General features: G+C 42.1%; 1 protein-coding gene across 3 annotated transcripts in view; it reads left to right on the plus strand.

Moving 5' to 3' along the window:
• DOCK8 (dedicator of cytokinesis 8) overlaps positions 1 to 21,468 on the plus strand; it is a 104,757-nt gene that overhangs the window by 14,762 nt on the left and 68,527 nt on the right. For 2 of the 3 annotated variants that reach the window (XM_069961889.1, XM_069961887.1), the window contains exons 3-14: positions 1,113 to 1,288; positions 2,327 to 2,398; positions 3,809 to 3,929; positions 5,568 to 5,777; positions 6,484 to 6,569; positions 7,356 to 7,422; positions 10,086 to 10,235; positions 10,904 to 10,984; positions 13,013 to 13,172; positions 13,439 to 13,575; positions 15,006 to 15,093; positions 18,546 to 18,708. In XM_069961889.1, coding sequence (XP_069817990.1) covers positions 1,161 to 1,288; positions 2,327 to 2,398; positions 3,809 to 3,929; positions 5,568 to 5,777; positions 6,484 to 6,569; positions 7,356 to 7,422; positions 10,086 to 10,235; positions 10,904 to 10,984; positions 13,013 to 13,172; positions 13,439 to 13,575; positions 15,006 to 15,093; positions 18,546 to 18,708 — 1,463 coding nt within the window. In that variant the 5' untranslated portion in view covers positions 1,113 to 1,160. Of the gene's footprint in view, positions 1 to 237; positions 308 to 1,112; positions 1,289 to 2,326; positions 2,399 to 3,808; positions 3,930 to 5,567; positions 5,778 to 6,483; positions 6,570 to 7,355; positions 7,423 to 10,085; positions 10,236 to 10,903; positions 10,985 to 13,012; positions 13,173 to 13,438; positions 13,576 to 15,005; positions 15,094 to 18,545; positions 18,709 to 21,468 lie in introns of all 3 variants that reach the window. The other variant, XM_069961888.1, reaches the window with a different exon arrangement.

Genomic DNA, 21,468 nt, shown 5'->3' on the forward strand with positions numbered 1-21,468 from the left:
TGTGAACCTAGATTTAGCTTCATTTGTATTACAAAGTAGGCATAAAAAACCCTCAAAATGTAGACTGCCGTCATCTCTATAACAGATAGAAAATGTATGTCTTTAACATGTCTGTCATTGTAGTCACTTCCTTATACAGATACTGCGGTGTAGCTTGTTTCCTTTCTCTGCTAGCTTGTGGTATTTTTTTTAATATGAGTCAAACCGCGACTGTTTGCATCATAGTATTCTGATCAGTTTCCTCTAGCAGCCATTTTGGAAGGCACCTGGCAGAAGTCTGTACTCCAATGAGCCGCTTCTTGGGGAGGTATGTCGACATATCGGCCAGTTCATAAGGCTTGCTTTACGCAGTTGTCTAAATGTGTTTTCACAGGGGATATTCTCTCTGTGTGTATTGCTGATTCTGACACTCGACGCAAAGTGTGTGTTTCCTGTGTTTTCATGTAGAATGTTTTACGTTTGTTTCCTATGTGCTCATTGCCTCATTAGAATCCTGTGTTCATAAGTTGCTCAGTATACTTAATATTTTGAATATTTTGTTTTCAATATGTGCATATGTATAGGCTCATGTACAGGTAACCAGGGTTAGTAAGTTAAACATATGAAGCTTGTATTTTTTGTTGACCGATTTGACATAAGGTCATCATTTATTCTCAAACAAAGATATTTGTGGTTGCCAATACAATGGTAGGCAGATGTCTACAAAAAATGCGCATTTGGACTTTTGCGGGGGCTATGTTCACACTGTTTGCATTGTGTAGTCATTGCATGCCAATGGTACATATATCAAATTCATAGACCACCATTATCCTTTTGATTGATATATTTGGGATACCTTTTATTTAGGGTATAGAAATTATATTGACTGTGTTTATACCCAGAAACATCCCTCCCAAAAAATATTGCTTTTTTTAAAATATAGGAAGCTATGGGTGATATATATATTTGTATGCCTATAAACGTGGCATACACTGGAGCCAGCAATCAGAGGTATACAGTTGGAAATCCTCCAGACTTGTACCTCTCACATAAAGTGCAACTGCAATGTGTACAGAGCCTTATTGATAATATGGTAATTCATGTTCTTGCTTCTATCTTTTTTATTTTTGCAGCCTCCATTTTATGACGCTGTGGAACCAGTAGATTTTGAAAACTACCTAATGACACATATTAATAGCCACAATCATGAGCTCCTTCAAGAACTTGGGGACTTCCCTGAAGATGATCTGGATCTTATATATAAACCCAAAGAATGTAAAACACTTCAGCCCTCTCTGCCTGAAGATGGGTATGTACTAACGCAGTGAGATCTGCCACAGAATTCTAAGCAGTAGGGCAGGCATTGGGAACCTGCACCCCTCCGACTGTTGCAAAATTACAATTCTTATCAGTTTGTAAGGCGAAGATTTTGGCTGTCCAGGCATGATGGGAATTGTAGTTTTTCAGCAATTAGAGGGTCGCAGGTTTCCTATCTCTTCAGTAGGGCAATGCTCACATAAAATAACACTTACAGTAGGAATTTATGAACTCCCTGTTTTTTGCAAAAAATGTTTTACATAGTGGGAAATACCCGAAGGAGGCGTTACAGCTTGCTGTACTTCAGGAGTTCAGGAAAGCCTCTTTGCCGCTTTGTACTATAGAACATTTTTTTTTCTACATTCTGGAAATACAGACAGATATATGAAAGGGATCATGTGTCTTCTTGCCTAAACAGCTATCTTGCAGTGCCAGCAGTTTGTAATATACTTGCTTACCTGCCCGTGCTCCCTTGTCACTCTCCTGCTTGAGTTTCCAGGTCCCCAGCCTGCTGACAGCTCACTCAGCCAATCATTGGCTGCGGCAGGACAGCGCACTGATTGGCTGAACCTGAGCAGGGACCAGAAGCGTGACAAGGGAGCACGGGCAGGTAGGCATAGGCTGTTTATTATTTGTACTGACATGGCAGCTAATTCTTGCAGCGGAATGAAAATCCATAGGCTATAACGGTACTGAGTATCGCAGCAAATTCCTTAGTGAAACCTGCAGCTTGAAACTTTCTATGTGTGAAGGCACCATTTAGAGGAATTCGCATTTGCTAGCTACCGAAGACTTCTCTGCTCAGAAATGTTTGGCAGCCCCATAGAGAAAGAATTGCACGGAGGCCGCATTCTATTCATAGCAAGGAGATCGAGTCCCCAGTCTTAGGATTGGTAGGGATCCCTGTGGTCATACCCCAGCGATCAGCTTGTTATGATTAGGGGACCTGCAACCTGAAAAAGGTACTCTAATTTTTGTTGGTTAACCATGTTGCTGATTTCACATGTCATGTTAATATTTATCTTGTCAGGGCTGAGCTGGACCAACATGTCAGAGACTGCATTCAGATATATCTACGAGACTGGTTGATTGTTAACAGAAAGTAAGTATATGCAGTTGTCAAACCTTTTACTGGTCATGTACTTCCCTGAAAGCGTTGGTAGGAAACAAAAATTTTAGACAAGTGGAAACTACTGAACCTACTTGTTGTCTTTTTATTGTACAATATAGAAGCATAGCCAGTAAAGGGCACATAAGGACTATCTTTCGATAAGGCAGAGCTAAGAAGCTTCTGTTTTGCATGCTAGATCCAACTAGCTGGTAGGTATCCTCTTGACCAACAAGCACTGATGAACAAATGCAAATCTGCACATACCAATACCGCTGCAATATTGACCAATAAAGGAATGCGACATAAATGTTACCAATACTAGGAATATATTGAATAGCAGCAACATGTTTCAGCCCAACCATCAACTGCCAGTTGAGAAAGACGGTAACGCCGAAACGCGTCCTGACTTGTGTATGTGTGTGCACTTCGTCTTATGAATAAATCACCTTGCAATTGAAGTGCTGGTCGAGTGCCAGGAATTTATTCATTTGGAATTGTATTTACATCCACGAGCACCAAGCCACAGGGTGCCGACTGCTTGGCTAAGTAGTACGTTTCTCAATAATATAGTCTGCAGACACCAGAGTCCCTGGCCCCAGATTTTCAGATAATGATAAATACGGCTTTTTAATGTGTGCATCATTACCACTACACACATAGTTTCCCAGTATATGTGTTAACAGGGTTATCCATAATTATATAAACATGGCTGCTTTCTTACAGAAACAGCCCCACTGTTGTCCTCAGTTTGGGTTTGGTTTTGCAGTTCAGTTTCTTCTAAGTGAATGGCGATGAATTATTATACCAGACTTAACCTGAGGACAGGGGTGCTGCCGTATTTGCAGTGTCTTTTCTAATTATGTATAACCCCTTTAATGGTTTTTCAATAGGAGCTGACATTAATGGCTGCTCAGTAGGAGTGTTAATATTGGCACTTGAAATCAGAGATCTTGTGTCTCCTCTTTCTGGAGAGAGATGGATGCACATGCACAAGTACCGACTATTTTAGTGAACTGAAGAAACGGAGAGTGTGCCCACAAACTGTATGTGGGCATCTCTTATTTTTAAAGGAGAGGGTGCAGCATGGGTCTTGGGTTCTCAGAATATCAGATGCTCTTCATCATATTCCCACCTAGGCATGGAATGTAGTGTACAGCTCTCAAATAAAGCCCCTACCCCATTCATTGCATCATATGAAATTGTTGAAGTATCCTGTTATTTTAAGGGAACTAGCCTATGAAGAATGGTGTAAAAGGGTCCATTAGTTTTTTCAGCATCATAGCAGAAACAGAGCCTGAAAGGGCATAGTTACAGTGAAACAAAAAGATATGAGGCACACAATATATTTTACTCTTTTTCCTATTATTAGAGTTATAATGCCCTCTCTTTTCTTACTTTTAGGACACAAGAAAACTCAGGTACAAGTAACTTTAGTAGGAGTGGTTCTAGAAAGGACTTCCAAAAAACTCTTCAAAAACAGATCTTTGAATCTGATGAGTCTGAGTCCAGACAAAATGAGCAGGTAATGTTATCTATTCACCTGCATGTTTTATAGTAAAATTATACAGTGTTTTTTTTTTATAATACCGCAGATTCTATGGTTGAACTGCATCCTGTGCACTTCCTCAGACATCTGACATTATTTATTATTATATAGTTCATTGTATATTTGCTGTATGGATAAATTTACAGGGTAAGTAAAGACAAGAGTAGACGGCAATCACTAGCTCGCAGAGAAAAAGGTTTTATTGAAGATCCAACAGATTGGGAGAACTAAAAGCTCCAAGGAGCCACAAACAAGAGGACTACTGCTTCACAGTCTACAAGATTCATGATACATGTGGCTTCTCTGAGTATTTCTGTTCTCCCGACCTCCTGAATCTTCAATAAAAGCTTTTTGTCTATGAGTCAGGGAGGGCTATCTTCTTTTACCTATACTTACCTTCACATTGTGCTTGTACCTTGATGTTCACTTTTGTCTACTTGGAAAGTTAACTGATACCTGTTCCACTTACTTCTTTGTTTAGGGTGAGTCTCCATCACTAGGCCGGATTCACACTCTGGATGACACTGGCTGTTCTGTGACCCGGCAGTGTCACTGAATGGCCGTTGTCAGTGAAGATCATCCCGGTTGGTACTGCAGTACCGGCCGGATGAACGTAATTTCTGTTGAATTGGGATGCGGACACATTTGGGTGTGCCCGCATCCAGGGGCGTAACTAGAAATGGCTGGGCCCCATAGCAAACTTTTGATTGCCCCCCCCCCCCCCCGACTGGCCACTAAACGGTCAAGTGAAGTCATAACTACATAACTGCTAGCTCTGGTCAGGAGTGCTTGCAGTTAAAGGGACATTTGCAAAACCCAGGAGACCAGCAGGGCCACCCGGTGCTGCAAATGATGACGGCTCAGGGGGCCCAGTGTATTGCGGGAGCAGGCCATGGGGCCCTGATGCGGCGGGCCCCATAGCAGCCGCTATGGCTGCTATAGTGGTAGTTACGCCCCTGCCCGCATCCCAATTCACGATTGCACACAATGGAAAGTGCATCCGGAGCCGCAATTTCCATTGTGTGAACCGACAGCTCTGTGCAGCATTTGTTTTGCTGAAAAATAGTCAGGAAACCTACTCCAGCTCTGAGCTGGCGTAGGTTTCCTGGCGCGCTTACTGGCACGCACGGGATTTATGTAGAGGCAGTACGCCTCTACATAAATCTCTGTAGTCTCTGAGTAGCGGATACATTTTTAAGTCTGGCGCAGAAACCGCCAGACTTAATAAATGTCCCCCTATGTGTCTACACTGAGATTCCATCTGACTTCAATGCAATGTATCTTTTCTATTGATCGATTAAAAGAATAGATACATTGTGTGAACATAGCCTAAGGGGGCATTCACACACAAAAAATAAAGCTTCAAATAGGTGTAAAAAAACTGACTTCAGTTGGCAATGCTGTAAATGGCCCTGAAAATAAATCAGTGCTGGAAAAAAAAAGAGACATTACTATTTTAGAACGGATACACTGGGCAACTAACATTCATAGCAATGGGTGGTGATTGGTGGGGTGAGGAACTATCACAGGGACATTAACTGATTATTTCTTTATATTGTTTTAATGTCACTTGGGATTTGGTCTCCATAGACAACTATTCCTTGTATTTTGTAGACTGATGGAGGTCTTGTAATGAGGATAGCTGGTGAATCTGAAAAGACCATTACGTCCTGTGAATTTGACCTGCGTGGCTTAAATCCTGAAAGTCGTCTAAAGAATCTTCTCCATCTCACAAATGTGGAAGACCTAGAGAAGCAAACTGAGGAAGCTCGTAAAGCCAACAGACATTCTGAGATTTTTGCCCTCAGTCCACCAATGGATGAGGTATCTCCGCATTACTCTTACTTCCTCTCCCACGTGTTATTCTTTATCATTTTGTTCCTGTTTTCCATATCTTACCATAAATCATCTGACAATTGCTGGTCTCCTCAAGGAGAAACTTGTACACAACATAGGCCTCTCTGTTAGCCAGCCAACATCCTGCTCTCTGTCGATGAGAGGCACGAATCCTAAAACAGCTGCTTACAGATGGGTAACCCTTACTTCTGAGTGATTCTGCCATCACTGTCATGTTTTAAGGTTGACTTGCAGTTACACAGCATCCACAAGATGGCACCAGAGAGCAAGCTCCCTTCCATTTCAAGGAAGACTGCTTGGCATATTTTTTGCCCAGTGGAACATTTGCATGGCATAAAAAAGGCTCCACATACCTTGTGGCACTCTCAAGAATAAAGTTTACTACTTCAGTATGACAAGATTTAGGCACCAACACATTTAGTTAATCTGCCATACTGAAGTTTACCTAGAGCAGTGATACACCCTGTGGTATTTATAGAACACCCAAGACTAAAGTTATGCACTGCCGCTTAGGTGCTGCACTGGGCATAATAAGGGTGTCTGTTTTTTCTGGAGAATTTATTAAATTGCAAAACGTCTTCTTTTCTTTATATATAATTTTCCTTAAATAAGCTGTAAAGTGTAATAATTATCCAGAAGAATTTGGCCCTAAATCTAACTGTACATTTTTCAGGATGACACTGTTGAAATACGCCCTGTACCAGAATGTCCAAAGGAACATATGGGATACAAGATTATGGTCAAGCTGCATACTCTAAAGTACAGTATAAAATTTCTATATTAAATTGTTTTCCTTTTGCATCACAGCTTTGTGCGTGTGGGGCTGCATAGGCAAAGACTAATCACAGTACCCATGCTGTACCCTGTCTACCAACAAAAGTGCTTTATCTGCCATTTATGTGAATGTTCCCTCGATAAATTTCATCTACCTAAATATTGTACAGACCAAGAACTCCACTTCACGGTGATGGTATTTTGTAATGGCAGTGGCCTCTTTAGGCAGGATAGTGCCTGGCCACTTAGCAAAAACTATTGAGGAATAGATGAAAGAACATGATGAAGAGTTCAAGTGTAAGGTGGCAGTCCATGATATACAGTCTGCATGCTAACTGTATACCACAGGCTGCCTCTTGACCTCTTATGGAACTCTCAGCAACATCATTTATAATGATGCTGGGAGCTCCCAAACTGTGTTGATGCTTAGAGTTCCATAAGAGGTCAAGAGAGCAGTCTGTGGTACACAGTCGGTGTGCAGGCATGTGCATGCTGCCTTAACTTGTCCTCCTGGTTTAGCAGATCTCAATCCAATTAAGCACTTAGGGGATGTGTTATAAAAAAAAGCCTTAAATATACAATATGAAGGAAGATACGACAGGACACCTTCAGAGATCTTGTAGACTCCATGCGTCTATAGATCAGAGCTGTTTACACAATGTTAGGCTGTTTATTTTATTGTTGTGGCTGATCGGCTGATTGTATACTTGTGATATACTTTTAATATACTTCGTAAAGATTAACTCTTCCTTTCCTTTTTTTTCTAAACAGATTTGACATTGAGATTGAGCCACTGTTTGCAACTATTGCACTATATGACTGTAAAGAAAGAAAAAAGGTATTCAAATGCCATTCTGCAAAATTGTTACTATTATTTATTTGTAAAGCGTTCTTGGTCCCAGAGCAATATACAAGCGATAGGGGGTGACAAACAAAACATTACAAAAACAAAACACGTTACATGAATAAGGTAAATGGCAGACTGGTATATAGGGAAGGAGGACCCTGCCCACGAGGGCTTACAATCTACAAGGTAAGGGGAGGGAGATGGAGAAGGTAATGGGGGCAGCTAGTCAAAGTGTGGTGCAGAGTTATTGTGGGTTGTAGCTTAATATAAAGAGATGTGTGGATGAGAGCCGGATGTGTTGGGGTACTGAGTTCCAGAGTATAGGGGAGGCTAGGGCAAAGTCTTGGAGGCGGTTGTGTGAGGTACGAACAATGGGGGAGCAGAAAAGGAGGTCACTGGAGCATCAGAGGTTTTTTAACTGATGGTAGCGGGATATCAGGTCAGAGATGTACAGAGGGGACAGGTTATGGACGGCCTTGTATGTCATTTAAAATGGATTTGTTGGGTAGTTGGGAGACAATGAAGGGATTGGCAGAGGGAAGAGGCAGAGCGAGGGGAGAGGTGGATGAGCGAGGGGAGAGGTGGATTAGACGGGCAGAAGAGTAAAGGATTGTCAGGATGGGTGCAAGGGTGTTAGATAGAAGGCAGAGAGGATGATGTTGCAGTAAACCAAGCGGGTGATAATAAGAGCATGTACCGCCAGTTTTGTTGAGTCAGTGTTGAGAAAAGAGAGAACTCTGGAAATGTTTTTAAAGGTGAAGGTGGCAGAAGGTGGTCAGGGTCAGAATGTGTGGTTAAAAAAACCGGGTAGAGTCAAAGGTGACCCCAAGGTTAGCAGACTTGGAGAATGGGGGACAAAGTGCAGCCGTTGACTGAGATTGACAGATTAGATGGAGGGGTGAAGCGAGATGATGAGAAGAAGATATAGCCAGTAGACACTTATGGTTTCTGGATAGCAGTTTCTGGGAAGGTTAAATCCCGGACAGAGAGGTAGATTTGAGTGTCATCGACATAGTACTTGAAACTGTGGGATTCTAAGATGTGTCTTAGGCTGAAAGTACAGATGGAGAAGAGAATGGAGCCTTGGGGAACCCCAACAGTGAGGGGGTAAAAAGAGGAGGTGGTGTAGGAGACGCTAAAAGTGCAGTTGGAGAGGTAAGAGGAGATCCAGGAGAGGGCTGAGCTAGCGACACTAAGGGATAAGAGAGTTTGTAGAAGGAGGTTATGGTCACCTGTGTCAAAGGCAGAAGGAGAAGGAGCACAGAGTATTAGCGTAAGGTTTTGGCAGTTAGCAGGTCATTGGCCACTTTGGTGATGGCAGTTTCTGTGGAGTGTTGGAGGCGTAAACTAGATTGCAGGGGGTCAAAGAATGAGTTGCATGAGAAGTGGGGAGACAGGTCAAGGTAGACATGTTGTTCAAGGAGTTTCAAGGCAAAGGGGAGAAGTGAGATGGAGCAATAGCTAGACAAGGGAGCAGGGTCAAGGGATGGCTTTTTAAGGAGTGATGGTTGCATGTTTATATGGAGAGGGAAGGATGCCAGTAGTTAGTGATAGATTGAAGAGATAGGTTAGTTCTGGGAAAAATGCAGAGGTAAGGTTGGGGATAAGGTGGGACGGGATTGGGTCAATTCCACAGGTGGTGAGGTGTGATATAGAGAGTAGTTTGGAAAGGCGTTCTTTAGTGATGGTGGAGAGGTGAGTTAGGGTGGGTTCAGACTACGGAATCCTTGCGGATAAGTTCCGGTGGATTTCGTCACTCGTACCCATTTACAGCGGCGCGCATTTACGCTGGCTCCATAGATACCATTCTATGGCCGGGCGGATTCCGCATCCCGCCAAAAGGCTATGATCACACATTGGGGGATATTTATTAAGTCCGGCTTTTTTTTACGCTGGACTTATAAATGTCTCCGCATCTCCGGCGCTACGGGGATTTATGTAGAGGTGGACTGCCTCTATATAAATCCCGTGCGCTCTGGTGCGCACCGCCGAAAACCTACGCCCCCTTCACACCCCCTCCCCGCCCCCCCCCGGCGTACTCGGCGGAAAGTGCCGATTTGCGAATATTTTATACGCAAATCGGCCATTTGCGAATTAAAAAATGTGCAAATCGACACTTTCCGCCGAAAATCATCCGTACGCCGGATGATACATGTCCCCCATAGTATCTCTGTCAGTCAGTCAATTTTTGGTCAGTCTTTTTTCATTTAAAACCTCAAATTGGTTGAAACCACAGAAGCTGTGCAAATCTTAATAACCATAAGAATAACCAGGGTGCCAACAGCCCAAAACACATTTTTTAATTCCCGCTTGTTTGCTGTGTTACCTCCTACCTGCCTATTCTACATAACTCTACATGCTGTAAATCTTAGATGCACTCAATAAAATATTAAGATTATTTTTTCCCTTGGTGAATGCTGGCTCCATTTTGCTATTGACATTTACCTGAGAGACTGTGCTCATGGTTGGTAGAGTTGCTTTAAGAAGTAGTTACAGGGCAGAGACTTGTTAGGTAACAACCCCCCCCTAAAAGTTTATTGTAATGAAGTGCTTGTTTATTGCAGATTATTTCTCGATTTCCTCCAGGTAATTGCTGTCATTGTTGAGATATAAATATGATAAAAATTAAACCAAATGCTTTATTTTTATTCCAGATTTCAGAAAATTTTCATTGTGACTTAAACTCAGAAGGGTTCAAACAATATCTAAGGGCTCATACACCCAGTGTGGCGCCATCAAGCCAAGCAAGAAGTGCAGTGTTCTCCATTACCTATCCCTCCCCGGATATCTTTTTAGTTGTTAAGGTGAGCGCAAAGAATACAGGACTAGCACTTATCTGTCTACTCTGAACCCAGTCTAAAGGGGGGAGGGATTAAAGCTCTCCCTGGCTAAGGGCCGTATTACACAGCTCGATCAGAAATGTAAACTGTTTCCTGTTTATGGTTCTATAATCGTACAGCAAGAGCTGCACGGACATTGTTAGCTATCTTCGCGCAACCCTTGCTTTAAAAGTGTCAAATAATAAAGTGTATACATCCTTTATACAAACTCTTTGCAGATGTTGTTGATGGGATCAGTAGAGAATGCTACATTCATACGTTTAGTAGTTTTTGAGGAGCACATATTATGTCCACAGTGGTGGCAACAATCTGCAAAAAATGTGTCCGTGATTAATGGGAAGGTGATAAATTAAGGCAATCTGTATTTTTGCCTATGTTTCAGACGTTTTTAAAAAATTACGGATGCTGCTGTGGATTTCTCATTACAGTCCGTACTAGGACATGTCCTATTTATTTGCATCATGGATTGTGGATGCATAAAACTATGGACAGTGTGAATAGCCTAATAAAAAAAATGATGTGCCCTAAATTACTGATAAACTTACAGATATTAGATAAGATATACAAGATATAAGATAAATATACTACAGTGTAAAATGGCATTTTGATAATCTTTCTAATATGTCTTACAGATTGAAAAAGTTCTTCAGCAGGGAGAAATCTCTGACTGTGCTGAGCCATACATGGTGTTAAAAGAGTCTGATGGTGGAAAGGTTTGTTAGTCATTTTAATAATAAATATAGTATTGCTGATCCCTTGAATTGAGTGTCTCATGTGTTTAAAGTAAACCAGGTAAATCGTTTTGTTTTTTTTACCTTAATGGATCGCCACTGGGGATGCTGGTGTCGCAGTCCTTTTTTTCGAACCGCCTCCTGGTTCCTGTGCACGGTGCTAGTCTTTTCCTGAACACCGTCCAATCAGGGAGCACTGAGGGCAGGCCCCCACTGTGGCAATCAACTCTCCCCTCTGTGACGCGGCTCTATTAGAATCAATCAATCACAGACAGCAGGGGAAATTGTCACACAGGTGGCAGCGGGCCCGTCCCCAGTGCTCCGTTAAGGTAAAAAACCCAAAGCAATGTACCTGATGGTACATTCACTTTGATTTTAGTTGCATTAATTAGATTTAAATATGTAAAAGAGAAATAATGTATCTTTTTTTGTAAAAATGTTTATTTTCAAAAATATCCCTGGAGCATTTACATTGCCGGTAGATGCTTTATTTCTGTAATGTCTATATAGATACAGCCAGGGGTTTTATTATATTGCTGAGTTATCAAGGATAAAGGAATGTCATTATTATTATTACAACCACCAGGAAGGGATAAAGTGCAGCTCCTTCCCTTGGACATGCATACAGAGCTTAATCTGTGTATAATGTTAAAAGGGATCCGGCAAGTAAAAAGTTTTTATATGTTGCTGCCAACTTATGCTTACCTCCACACTCCACCGGTGTCCTCCTGCAGTCTCTCCAGGTACCCGGCTGATTGCAGCCACTGCAGCTACCGCAGATGAACTCATCTCAGTAGTGACAGCCCGCTCAGTCAATGACAATCCATGTTGCTGTCCTGTCTCAGTCACTGGTTGGCTAAGCGTGCTGTCACTCCCAAGAGGCGTTCGTCTGCGAAAGTAGCGGCGGCTGTAGTCAGAGGGGGATAACCCCTTTAAGGCCCTATTACACATAGAGATTATCTGCCAAATCAGATTACACTCATCTATTGAGTAGAGATGAGCGGACTGTCGGACTTTTGGTCCGACGGCATCGGCGCTCTCTCGTCATGCCTGTGATCCCGGCCACATTTACTGTATGTAGAAAAGAGCCTACAGCACACTCCCCCAACACAGTCAGGACTTCTTATTTATGCCACTAAAAATAGCAAAATTGTTGCAGTGCAAAAAAAACACTACAGCCAAATGTTATATGGAAGAATGGGGGAAAACGCAAGACCAACGGAATGTTTTTCATTAAAGTTAAAAAAAAAATTTCAGTGCATTTGCAGTTTTGTGAAATTGCAGCAGGACCTGAGTTATGCGTTTTTTGACAGAAATGTCTGTATCTTTCACAGAATTGTTGGTGTTTTCCCCCTTTTATAGGGCGGAAAATGTCTAGAGTAGGAAAGGTTTTCTATGTGGTTTTGCTATGACTTTGAAAATTTTTTGACATGGACTGAAGTGGCTGCAGAGAGCACTGTGTCAGACTGGAAAGAATACACCACTTCCTGCAGGACATGCAGCAGCTGATTAATACTGGAGAACCTGAGATATTTTTTTAAGTAAATTACAAATGTATATAGTTTTCTGACAGCAGCTGATTTGAAAGAAAACGAAATTTTGCGTTCCCCTTTATTGAGCCTTTAACACAGTTGTGCAGCCAGGGCTTCAGGAATGATTGCTGGATGCAGCCTTTTACTTGCATCCTTATTGACCAGTTACCTGCTGTTTACACAGTGAGAGGTGGAGCCGACCATTGAGGATTTTTAGGGTTGCACAGTGATCCCAGTGATCAGCTAGTGAAGAGTGATTACTCACTTGTCGAATTAATGTAGGGTGTTTTTATACAGGGCGGTTATCGACCTATTCAGCGGACAATCACCCTGTGTAAAACCCCTTATGACACTACTTATTGACAGATAACCAACTGCTGTTCCATAAATTGCTTCTATGTAACAGATCTACTGTAACATATGCAGTATGGCGTTTTTCCTCTCGATGTTTATTCTCTTGTATTTGCATCTATTGCAGACCAAAGAAAAAGTAGAAAAGCTTAAATCTCAAGCAGAAAACTTCTGTCAGCGTCTAGGAAGATATCGCATGCCATTTGCTTGGATACCGATTACCCTCCAGAGTTGTATTAATGTTATGACTCTGGATAGAGAAACACCGGAAGCAGAAAATGGGAATGGTACAGTAACCATTTTACCAAGGAGGTTGTATTTTGTTACATTGTGTTGCCGCTGGGAGGAGACATTTTTGAGGCCTTGCCTTGTTAGGCATATAGCAATAGAATTGTAATGAAATTATCTCACTCATCTGATCACTATTATTTGCTGTAGTATGGGTTGGTCATATATGTGGTATAAGGTGTCCTGTAGAAATTGTCTAACACTGTACTTATGTCTGTATGTAAGGTTATACCTGCTTAGTACCTTATATCTTCTTCTCGTATAGGAAAGACAGCTGCTGGTGACAGGAGGTCCTCACTGGGGCAGGCAAGGAGATTTTCTGATAGAGGATACTCAGTGGATGAAGGCCCGTCGTCACCATTCAAACCCACAACAATTACACAAACCACTTTCTTTAAGCAGGTGATTTTATTACTGTTACTTTCAGATTCTTTTGGCACGTCACCTGTACATGTCAGAAGTTTTAATTGGTCAGAATACAGCCTTCATAGACATTCTATGCAAACTCCTGAAATGAGTCAGATAGAACAGTGGGCCATGGAGTGAAGAGTACAACCATATGCTTCTCCCAGCTCTACCTAATAAACGATGGGGGTCTAAACAGCCAGATCAATCAAAACCTTTGACATGTTTGTGTAATAACAAATGCAATAATGCATTAATATAGGATCTAATGAATCACAGGATCAGTTTTCATTAGGTAAACATAAATTACTGCCTCCCAAGTAATTTAAGGTTGTGATTTGTTCATTTACATGAGATCTACTGTTACATAACTTTGATAGCTTGTTAGTGAATATTCTACCATGAATAGTGTCAATTCTTTGAGCAGAGAACGTTGGGAGTGGAGGCACGCGAGACATCCCATAGAGACACTGTGTGAAACTAAGGCAGGCGGGATTAAGCGGCGGGAAGCTCTGCTGTGCTATTTTGACTGTTTTGCTCAGTGTGACCATACTCTTAGGCTACGTTCACACAGAGCAAAAGGAGCGGATTACGCAAGGAAATATTTCCGCCTGAAATCAACTGATGCTGAATTCCGAGCAGAATATAAGCAGAATGTAAGCAGAATCCCTGCGTATTCTGCTAGGAAAGTGTTCAGCTCGTAATCAGCTCTTGACAAATTCAGCGCGGAATACTCGAGGAATCCGCGCTGAATCCGCATGCATTCAGCGCTGAAATTCAGCGAGTATTTGGCGAGTAAACTAGACTATACCAGAACATATACTAGAATCCTCCTCCTCCCTCTTTTCCCCATTTCCGCGCTGATTCAGCGAGTAATTTCCGCTTGTATTACGCTTGTATTCCGCGCTGAATCCGCGCTGAATCCGCGCTGAAACAGAAAATCAGAGCCCCATTGATTTGTATAGGCTTCCGCTAGCGGAAGAATGAACATGTTCATTCTTCTGGCGGAAAGCGGATTAGTTCAGTGTGGAAATTCCACTGTGTGAACTGCAGAGCAGAATTTCCATTCAACACAATGGAAATTAGCTCTGCACCTATTTTAACGGCTGAAATTTCAGCGCTGATTCAGCGCAGAAATTCAGCTGCTTTTGCTCAGTGGGAACGAGCCCTTACTGCGAGATGTCAGCCAAATGAGCTATTCTTGACTCAACCATAAACGCACGTGCTCAGTCCAGGCAGGAATGCATCTTCATTTTAGTGGGGAGAGTGGAATAATCTGCTGCCAGACACCACTGGCAGTAGCTAATCTCCAGGGGGAACAGAAGTTCAGCGTATGCACTAAGGATGGGGAAAGGAGTTCCCAATAGATACATTATAAGATCATTGGTCATCATTGATATAATGGCTGTATATGTTTCTTTTACTAGGAAGGAGACAAACTAAGTGATGAAGATTTATTCAAGCAGTTAATCGATTCTAAAAGATCATTGCAAAAGCGGGCCAAATGTATACCAGGTGAGGGCAGTATTGCCATGTGGGACTTTAGTAATAAGATGTACCCTTCTAAGGATGGATTAGCCCTGCTTGCACACCATCTTTGGGCTCTAAAGCCTCAAAACATCAGCTTTAAGCTATGTTCACACACCATCTTATTTTGGCCATGATTTTAAGTCTAAATAACAGCCATTATTTCAAAATGGTGACTGTGATTGCACATGATTAAGCATTTTGAAATAATGTATGGTATTTAAGCACATATGGCCAAAATAGGACAGTGTGGGGGCATAGCCTTACAGCTCAAAAAAAATGCCCTGTAAACAGCTCTTGTGCAAACCCATTTATTTTACATCCAAAATTGTAAAGTTAATTGCCAAGGAAGGGTGTGTACATGCCAAATATGTGCCAAAATACATATGTATTCTAGTATGTAATTTGGGACACATTTTTGGCACATAAATGGTCAAAAAATGTCCCAACTGAAAACAGATGGGTTTTGGGCTGTATTTGCGAAGAATACAAAAAGGAAAGTAAAAAATATATATATTTCTCTACACTAAAAATGATCCTTAAAGCTGATGTGGAAACTGAGCCTAATACTCTTTCATAGTGCACCACTTTATTTTTCCCTGATGTGAAATGAGTTACACAGAGGTACAGTCCGGGGATATACATTTCTGTGGCTACAGCATTCTGAATCTGCTTAGTACGTAAGACCTAAGATGTTGTGATGCCTTATTAGAAGAATGTTCCTGTGTTTCTTAGTTATTCATTTAAAGGGAGTCTGTCCGCTGTAATTGATGTTCCAAACTGCTGACACTGTTAGATAGCTGTTAGGTCAAGGAGACACATAGTATCTTTCATATATTTGTGCTTTTAGGATGTAGAAAAATGCGTTTTAGCCTTTGGTACAAAGCGGCTTTCCCAAGCTCCTGAATAGCTGCAGGCTGGAATGTCTCCTCTCACCCCATTCCTGCCTGATTGACACTTGCAAGCTGAGTCCCAAACAGGATCAGGTATGGGAGGGAGAGTAGGGAGAGGTTACAGCTTGCTGCACTTCAGAAGCTCTGGAAAGCCTCTTTCACTCTTTTTATTGTAGAACCAAAGCATGTTTCTAAATTCTGGAAGCACAGATAGATATATGAGAGGTACCATGTGTCTCTCTGATATAACAGCATCCAACAGTGTCAGCAGCTTAAACCATGAATTGCTGCTGACAGATGCCTGTAATAATTCAGGTACATAGGGCTGTGTTGATATGCCACATATACCCTATAGACAATTTGGCGCTGTTTTGGGGAAAAAAGCATACATTCGTTTTATACTTTTTTTTAACATCTTTCATTGTGAAAGCAGTATAAAAATCATTTTGTTTCTTAAGGCCATGGTCACATGGTGGCTTTTGCCATCAGAAATCCAAGACAGATCCTCAGATTTTTGCTGTGAATTTGAAGCTTCAGGCCATGACCGCACAACACCTTTTTCTTGGAGATTGATGGCGTTTTTTTGGTGCAGCCGTCATTTAACAACTGTTATTATAAAAGAACAGCCGTTATTCCACAAACAACGGCCATTGTTTTGAACTAAGGGCCCTTATTTGGGCTCCAAATGACGTCCCTCCAAAAAAACTGCCGTCAAAGGCCAAGAAAGCATGTTGTGTGGTTGTGGCTTCATGTTGGGAATTTGGACATGGATTATTGCCCTATTCATAGGGACTTATCCACATCTAGCTGCCTAGAGATTCCTCATCAAGAAGTAACATGTCACTTCTTTTTTTCATATGATGCAGATTCTATATCCACAAATTCTGAGCTATATGAACTACAACACATTTTTACTTAAAGGGAACCTATCAGCCGAGATGCCGTGGCGGAGTCTACCTGACCCCCCCGGTGAAGCCCGGCTGCATAATGCGCGTGCTCAGATATGGGCCGTGATTTCTCCACCCAGGGACCGTGTCCAGGAGCAGGACTTCCAGGGAGGGTTAAGTATGCTGGGCTCCGCCACGGCATCCCGGCTGACAGGTGCTCTTAAAGTCAATTCTGAAAAAAATCCTTGTGTGACCTGGGCCTTAAATTTTTTTGTTTTTAATTCAAAAGTATTTGTAATTTACATTTTAGGTTTTATTGTAACTTTTCTCAAAGCAAACGTAGCATCCCATGGCCGGCAATAAGATTTAGATAGCACCCATCAGTTGCCGTAAAATCAGCTGGTGTGGGGCTTTTTCTAATCAGTTCCAGTTATATTTGCCTGTAATCCGATATGCTAATGAGGGACATTGTGCATTGAAGGTCAGTCTGCATGAGCAATCTCCTAGCCTCACCCCCCCCAAATGCCAGACCCCCCCCCCCTCCCGTGATGCGCACCTTCAGTCTCTCTTACAGACCCGACTCCTGCTCGGCCAGGCCTGTCATTGCTCTGAGATATGGAGCGCCATCATCAGAGCAGGACCCTGTGGCAGGCCGGGCAGAAGGCAGGGCTGTGAGGCAGACTAGATGAGAAGAGGAGGTGCGTGTTGGGGAGGTATGGGGGGGTTGGGAACTAGATATCTTTGAATTGCTCACAACGGGTTGACCTCTAGTGCATAACGGCCCTCATTAGCATATCAGATTGCAGGCTGATTTAACAGACACCAGGCGGCAGATTCAGTTCAATAAGTTGTTATTAAAAGAATTTTTGAATACAAATATATAAGTATACATACAGTAGAGTAGTTCACAGGACTCAAATAGTATGTTCAAATATTAGAACAGAGCAAGAACTCGAGATTCCAATGTCCATAAATGGTTGAGCAAGGCAATTTAGACAAATCACAGGTAAGAACAATACCTGTCAATAACATCCTGTAAGAAGGATAATAAAGGAAGGCACAGAACCTGGCAACAAGCCAGACAGCGCCATGCAAGTCTACTTTCAGATTTAACAAATCATACTGAACCTGACGGCTGTTTCTCCCGTGCAACAATAACATATAGTATATTGCATTAGTGTAGGTAGAGGCATAGTGAGAGGGAATAATACATAGCCGCTAAGGGCAATTTTTAAGGGAGAGGGTGTACACAGTGAGATGAGGATATCCATGCAGACCATTCCTCTGCAAATTTCGGATGTCTTATAGAGCTGAGAGCGATAATATGCTCTTAAATAAAAGTATTGTTTAGGGAGATAATGACTCTGGACAGGTCAGGAGGGGTAGAGGTCTTCCAGTGTCTGGCTACTACTATCTTGGATATAATCAGGAATTTGCAGCAACAGGGTCGGAATCGGTATGAGATTGGCTCCATATTAAAAAACAATAGGGCAAGTTGGGGGCACCCCAGACGGCAGATTTAAAAAAACTCCACATCAGTTGATTGACCGCAGTGGCGCCAACAGGGAGGTATGTAAATCTTATTATGGGCCATGAGGTGGTATATTCGCTTTAAACAATATTCATACAAGTATTGCCATAATCTGCCTGCTTTCTCAAGGTATACTGAAGCTTGAGATCTCTCCAGTGTATGATGGGCTGAGTGGGTGCCTTACTCCTGAGTTGCTTCCAGTTAAGCCATTTCCTGAAGGTCGGACACGTCTAGTTAAAGAGATCCTTGAGTTTCCTATGAAAGAAGTCTACGTTCCTCACACCTTCTACAGGTAAAGTTTAAAATTACAAGGTTGTCTTTCGCCAGACAGATTATTGCTGTCCTGTAGTTCAGAAACATAAACAGATGGAATAGCGATTTGTGAGCTATAAAACTGTTGTACAGTGTCATCCTTGTTGCCGTTGGGAAAAAGCGTTTTCCTGTGCACACAGGAAACTTTACTGAAAAACAGCAATGAAACACATGTTGTGAAAGGTTCCTCTATTTACACTTGCATGCCTTCCTATGTCAGTAGATTGTAAAATGGAGAATTTACCCCAGACAGGAGCCCTGCTAATTCATCATGCAGAACAATAGAATATCACCAAGTGGGACTCAATGTCCTAGTGCCAGTGCAGTCCAACTGATATCACTGAAGGGACTTATGTTAAAGTGTTCCTTTCGGGGGAAAAAATTCACTTTGTCATAGAGGCATGTCAAAAGATTTGATTGGTTGGCATCGGAGTGTTCAGACACCAGTCTTTAGATAAAGCCAAGAGAAGCCTGTGGCTAAGGGATTCTTTCTCGGGGATTCTCTCTGCCTCACTGCAGTAGACTCTGTAGTCTTCTGCAGCAAGACAAAAGTCGCAGAAAGCCAGAGAGAGAATTGCTTAGCCACATGTTTCTCCAGGCTCTGGGTTAACATCCATAGCAGTCTGAATGCCCAGACCCCAAATTATGAAAACTTTTCACAAGTCTCTGTTATATTTTAAACGTTTTTCCAGATGATAGGAACACTGATTTTCTTATTGAAACATTTCGATATTGAAACTTTTAGACACATGTAAGTGTTTTTTAAATAACCTGCTTCTATTAGAATATTAGAACTAAATAGGTTCCCCCAAATCTTGCTGTATAAGGGCAGCAGCAGGGAATAGCAGAGCCGTGCCTGCACTGTGTTCACAGCTGTTTCCAGTGCTGTGTATTTCTAAATGGCTTTATTGGGTGCTGATACTTTCTATCTTTGGCATCTAGGGTAGGGCATCTAGTTAAAGGGGTTGTCCAGTGTTAGACAACTTTTAATATACTGCTTCTGTTATATAGAAAAAAAAAAAAAAAAAAAGCCTATGCTTACCTTTCCACACTCCTGGGTGTCCTCCGACAGGTCTTCGGTGTTGCCAATAATAGCAGTTGCCTCCACTTCCAAGACAACCCGTCTCTGGATTGACAGCCCGCTCAGCCAATCACTGACTAAGATGGGACAGCGGCGCTTTCCCATTTTAGGAAGAAGGATTTACAAATCAGCTTTTTGGTGCCATCTGTCCACCTTTACAATCTGGTGATTTTCCTCTTTTTATAGAGATACCAACAGCATAGGGGGAGAGCTGATTTTGTAAGAGGTTAAAGAAGTCCAGCAAAAAATTTTATTAAAGTATTATATTGCCCCCCAAAAGTTATACAAATCACCAATATACACTTATTACGGGAAATGCACATAAAGTGCTTTTTTTCCCTGCACTTAATACTGCATCAAGGCTTCACTTCCTGGATAAAATGGTGATGTCACGACCCGACTCCCAGAGCTGTGCAGGCTGTGGCTGCTGGAGAGGATGATGGCAGAGAGACACTGAGGGACACAGAGCACTGGAGGGACGCTGAGCATCCCTCTGCCATCATCCTCTCCAGCAGCTACAGCCCAGATAGCTCTGGGAGTCGGGTCGTGACATCACCATTTTATCCAGGAAGTGACATCACCATGTTATCCAGGAAGTGAAGCCTTAATGCAGTAGTAAGTGCAGGGAAAAAAGCACTTTATGTGCGTCTCCCGTAATAAGTGTATATTGCTGATTTGTATAACTTTTGGGTGGCAATACAATACTTTAATAAAAATTTTCGCCTGACTTCTCCTTTAATCTGCTAGGCTAAGATGTATATGCTAGAAAGAGGTCCATGGTTGTGAGTATCAAAATACGGAAATAGACAGATATCCCTCCAGAGAAGGAAACCTGTTGCGAAGTGGTGCCTCCCAGTGGGGAGATCAACAAACCATCCTGACAGGTAGCCCCTAAAGTCCCTCTCAGTTGGTATTTCCCTATTTGTGTCCCAATACTCGCAACCGAATGGGACTTAAGGGGCTATGTATAAGGGTGGTTGGGTGATTTCCCCACTAGGAGGCACCCTTTGGCAACAGGTTTAATTCCCTGGAGGGATATCTGACTATTCCCTGTGTTTTGAGACTCACAATTGAGGCTCCACAGACCCCTTTCTTGCATATTCAAATTTTATAGAAGGCAATGCATTAATGGCGACTTTTGAATGAGTACTCCAATGGATTTTTTTTTTTTTTTTTTGCTGGTCTCCCTGAGCTCAGTGTTTGTTGTGTATTGTTGGGCTGGTATGTAGCTGCTTTTAAATGGCTGCTTTCTTCCAGGGACAGCACCACTCTTATCTCCAGTTTGGGTGTGGTTTTGCATCTCAGTTCCATTAAAAAGAATAGAGCCTAACTGCAAAATCCCAACCAAAGGGATGAGTCATGCTGCTTCTGGATGAAATGGGCCGTGTTTTTTTTAAATCCTGGATAACCCCTTTAATTTGAGTTTCAATTTCAGACAGCATGCAGCAAGCAAAGCACATTGAGGGGATAGTTTACTGCTGTTACTGCTACAGTTACTTCTAGCTTTTCCTCCTCCTGCTGCTTCATAATCCACAGAACTCCTTAATCTTACATTGCTGCTCATAAATTATCTCCCAGCATGAAGTAAAAGAACAGCAAAGATCTCCCCTGTGTTTACCAGCTTCCCCCACATCATGGACTTTTCCAGCTTCCAAGCAG

This window comes from Dendropsophus ebraccatus, chromosome 3 (assembly GCF_027789765.1).
Source record: "Dendropsophus ebraccatus isolate aDenEbr1 chromosome 3, aDenEbr1.pat, whole genome shotgun sequence".
Lineage (NCBI taxonomy): Eukaryota > Metazoa > Chordata > Amphibia > Anura > Hylidae > Dendropsophus > Dendropsophus ebraccatus.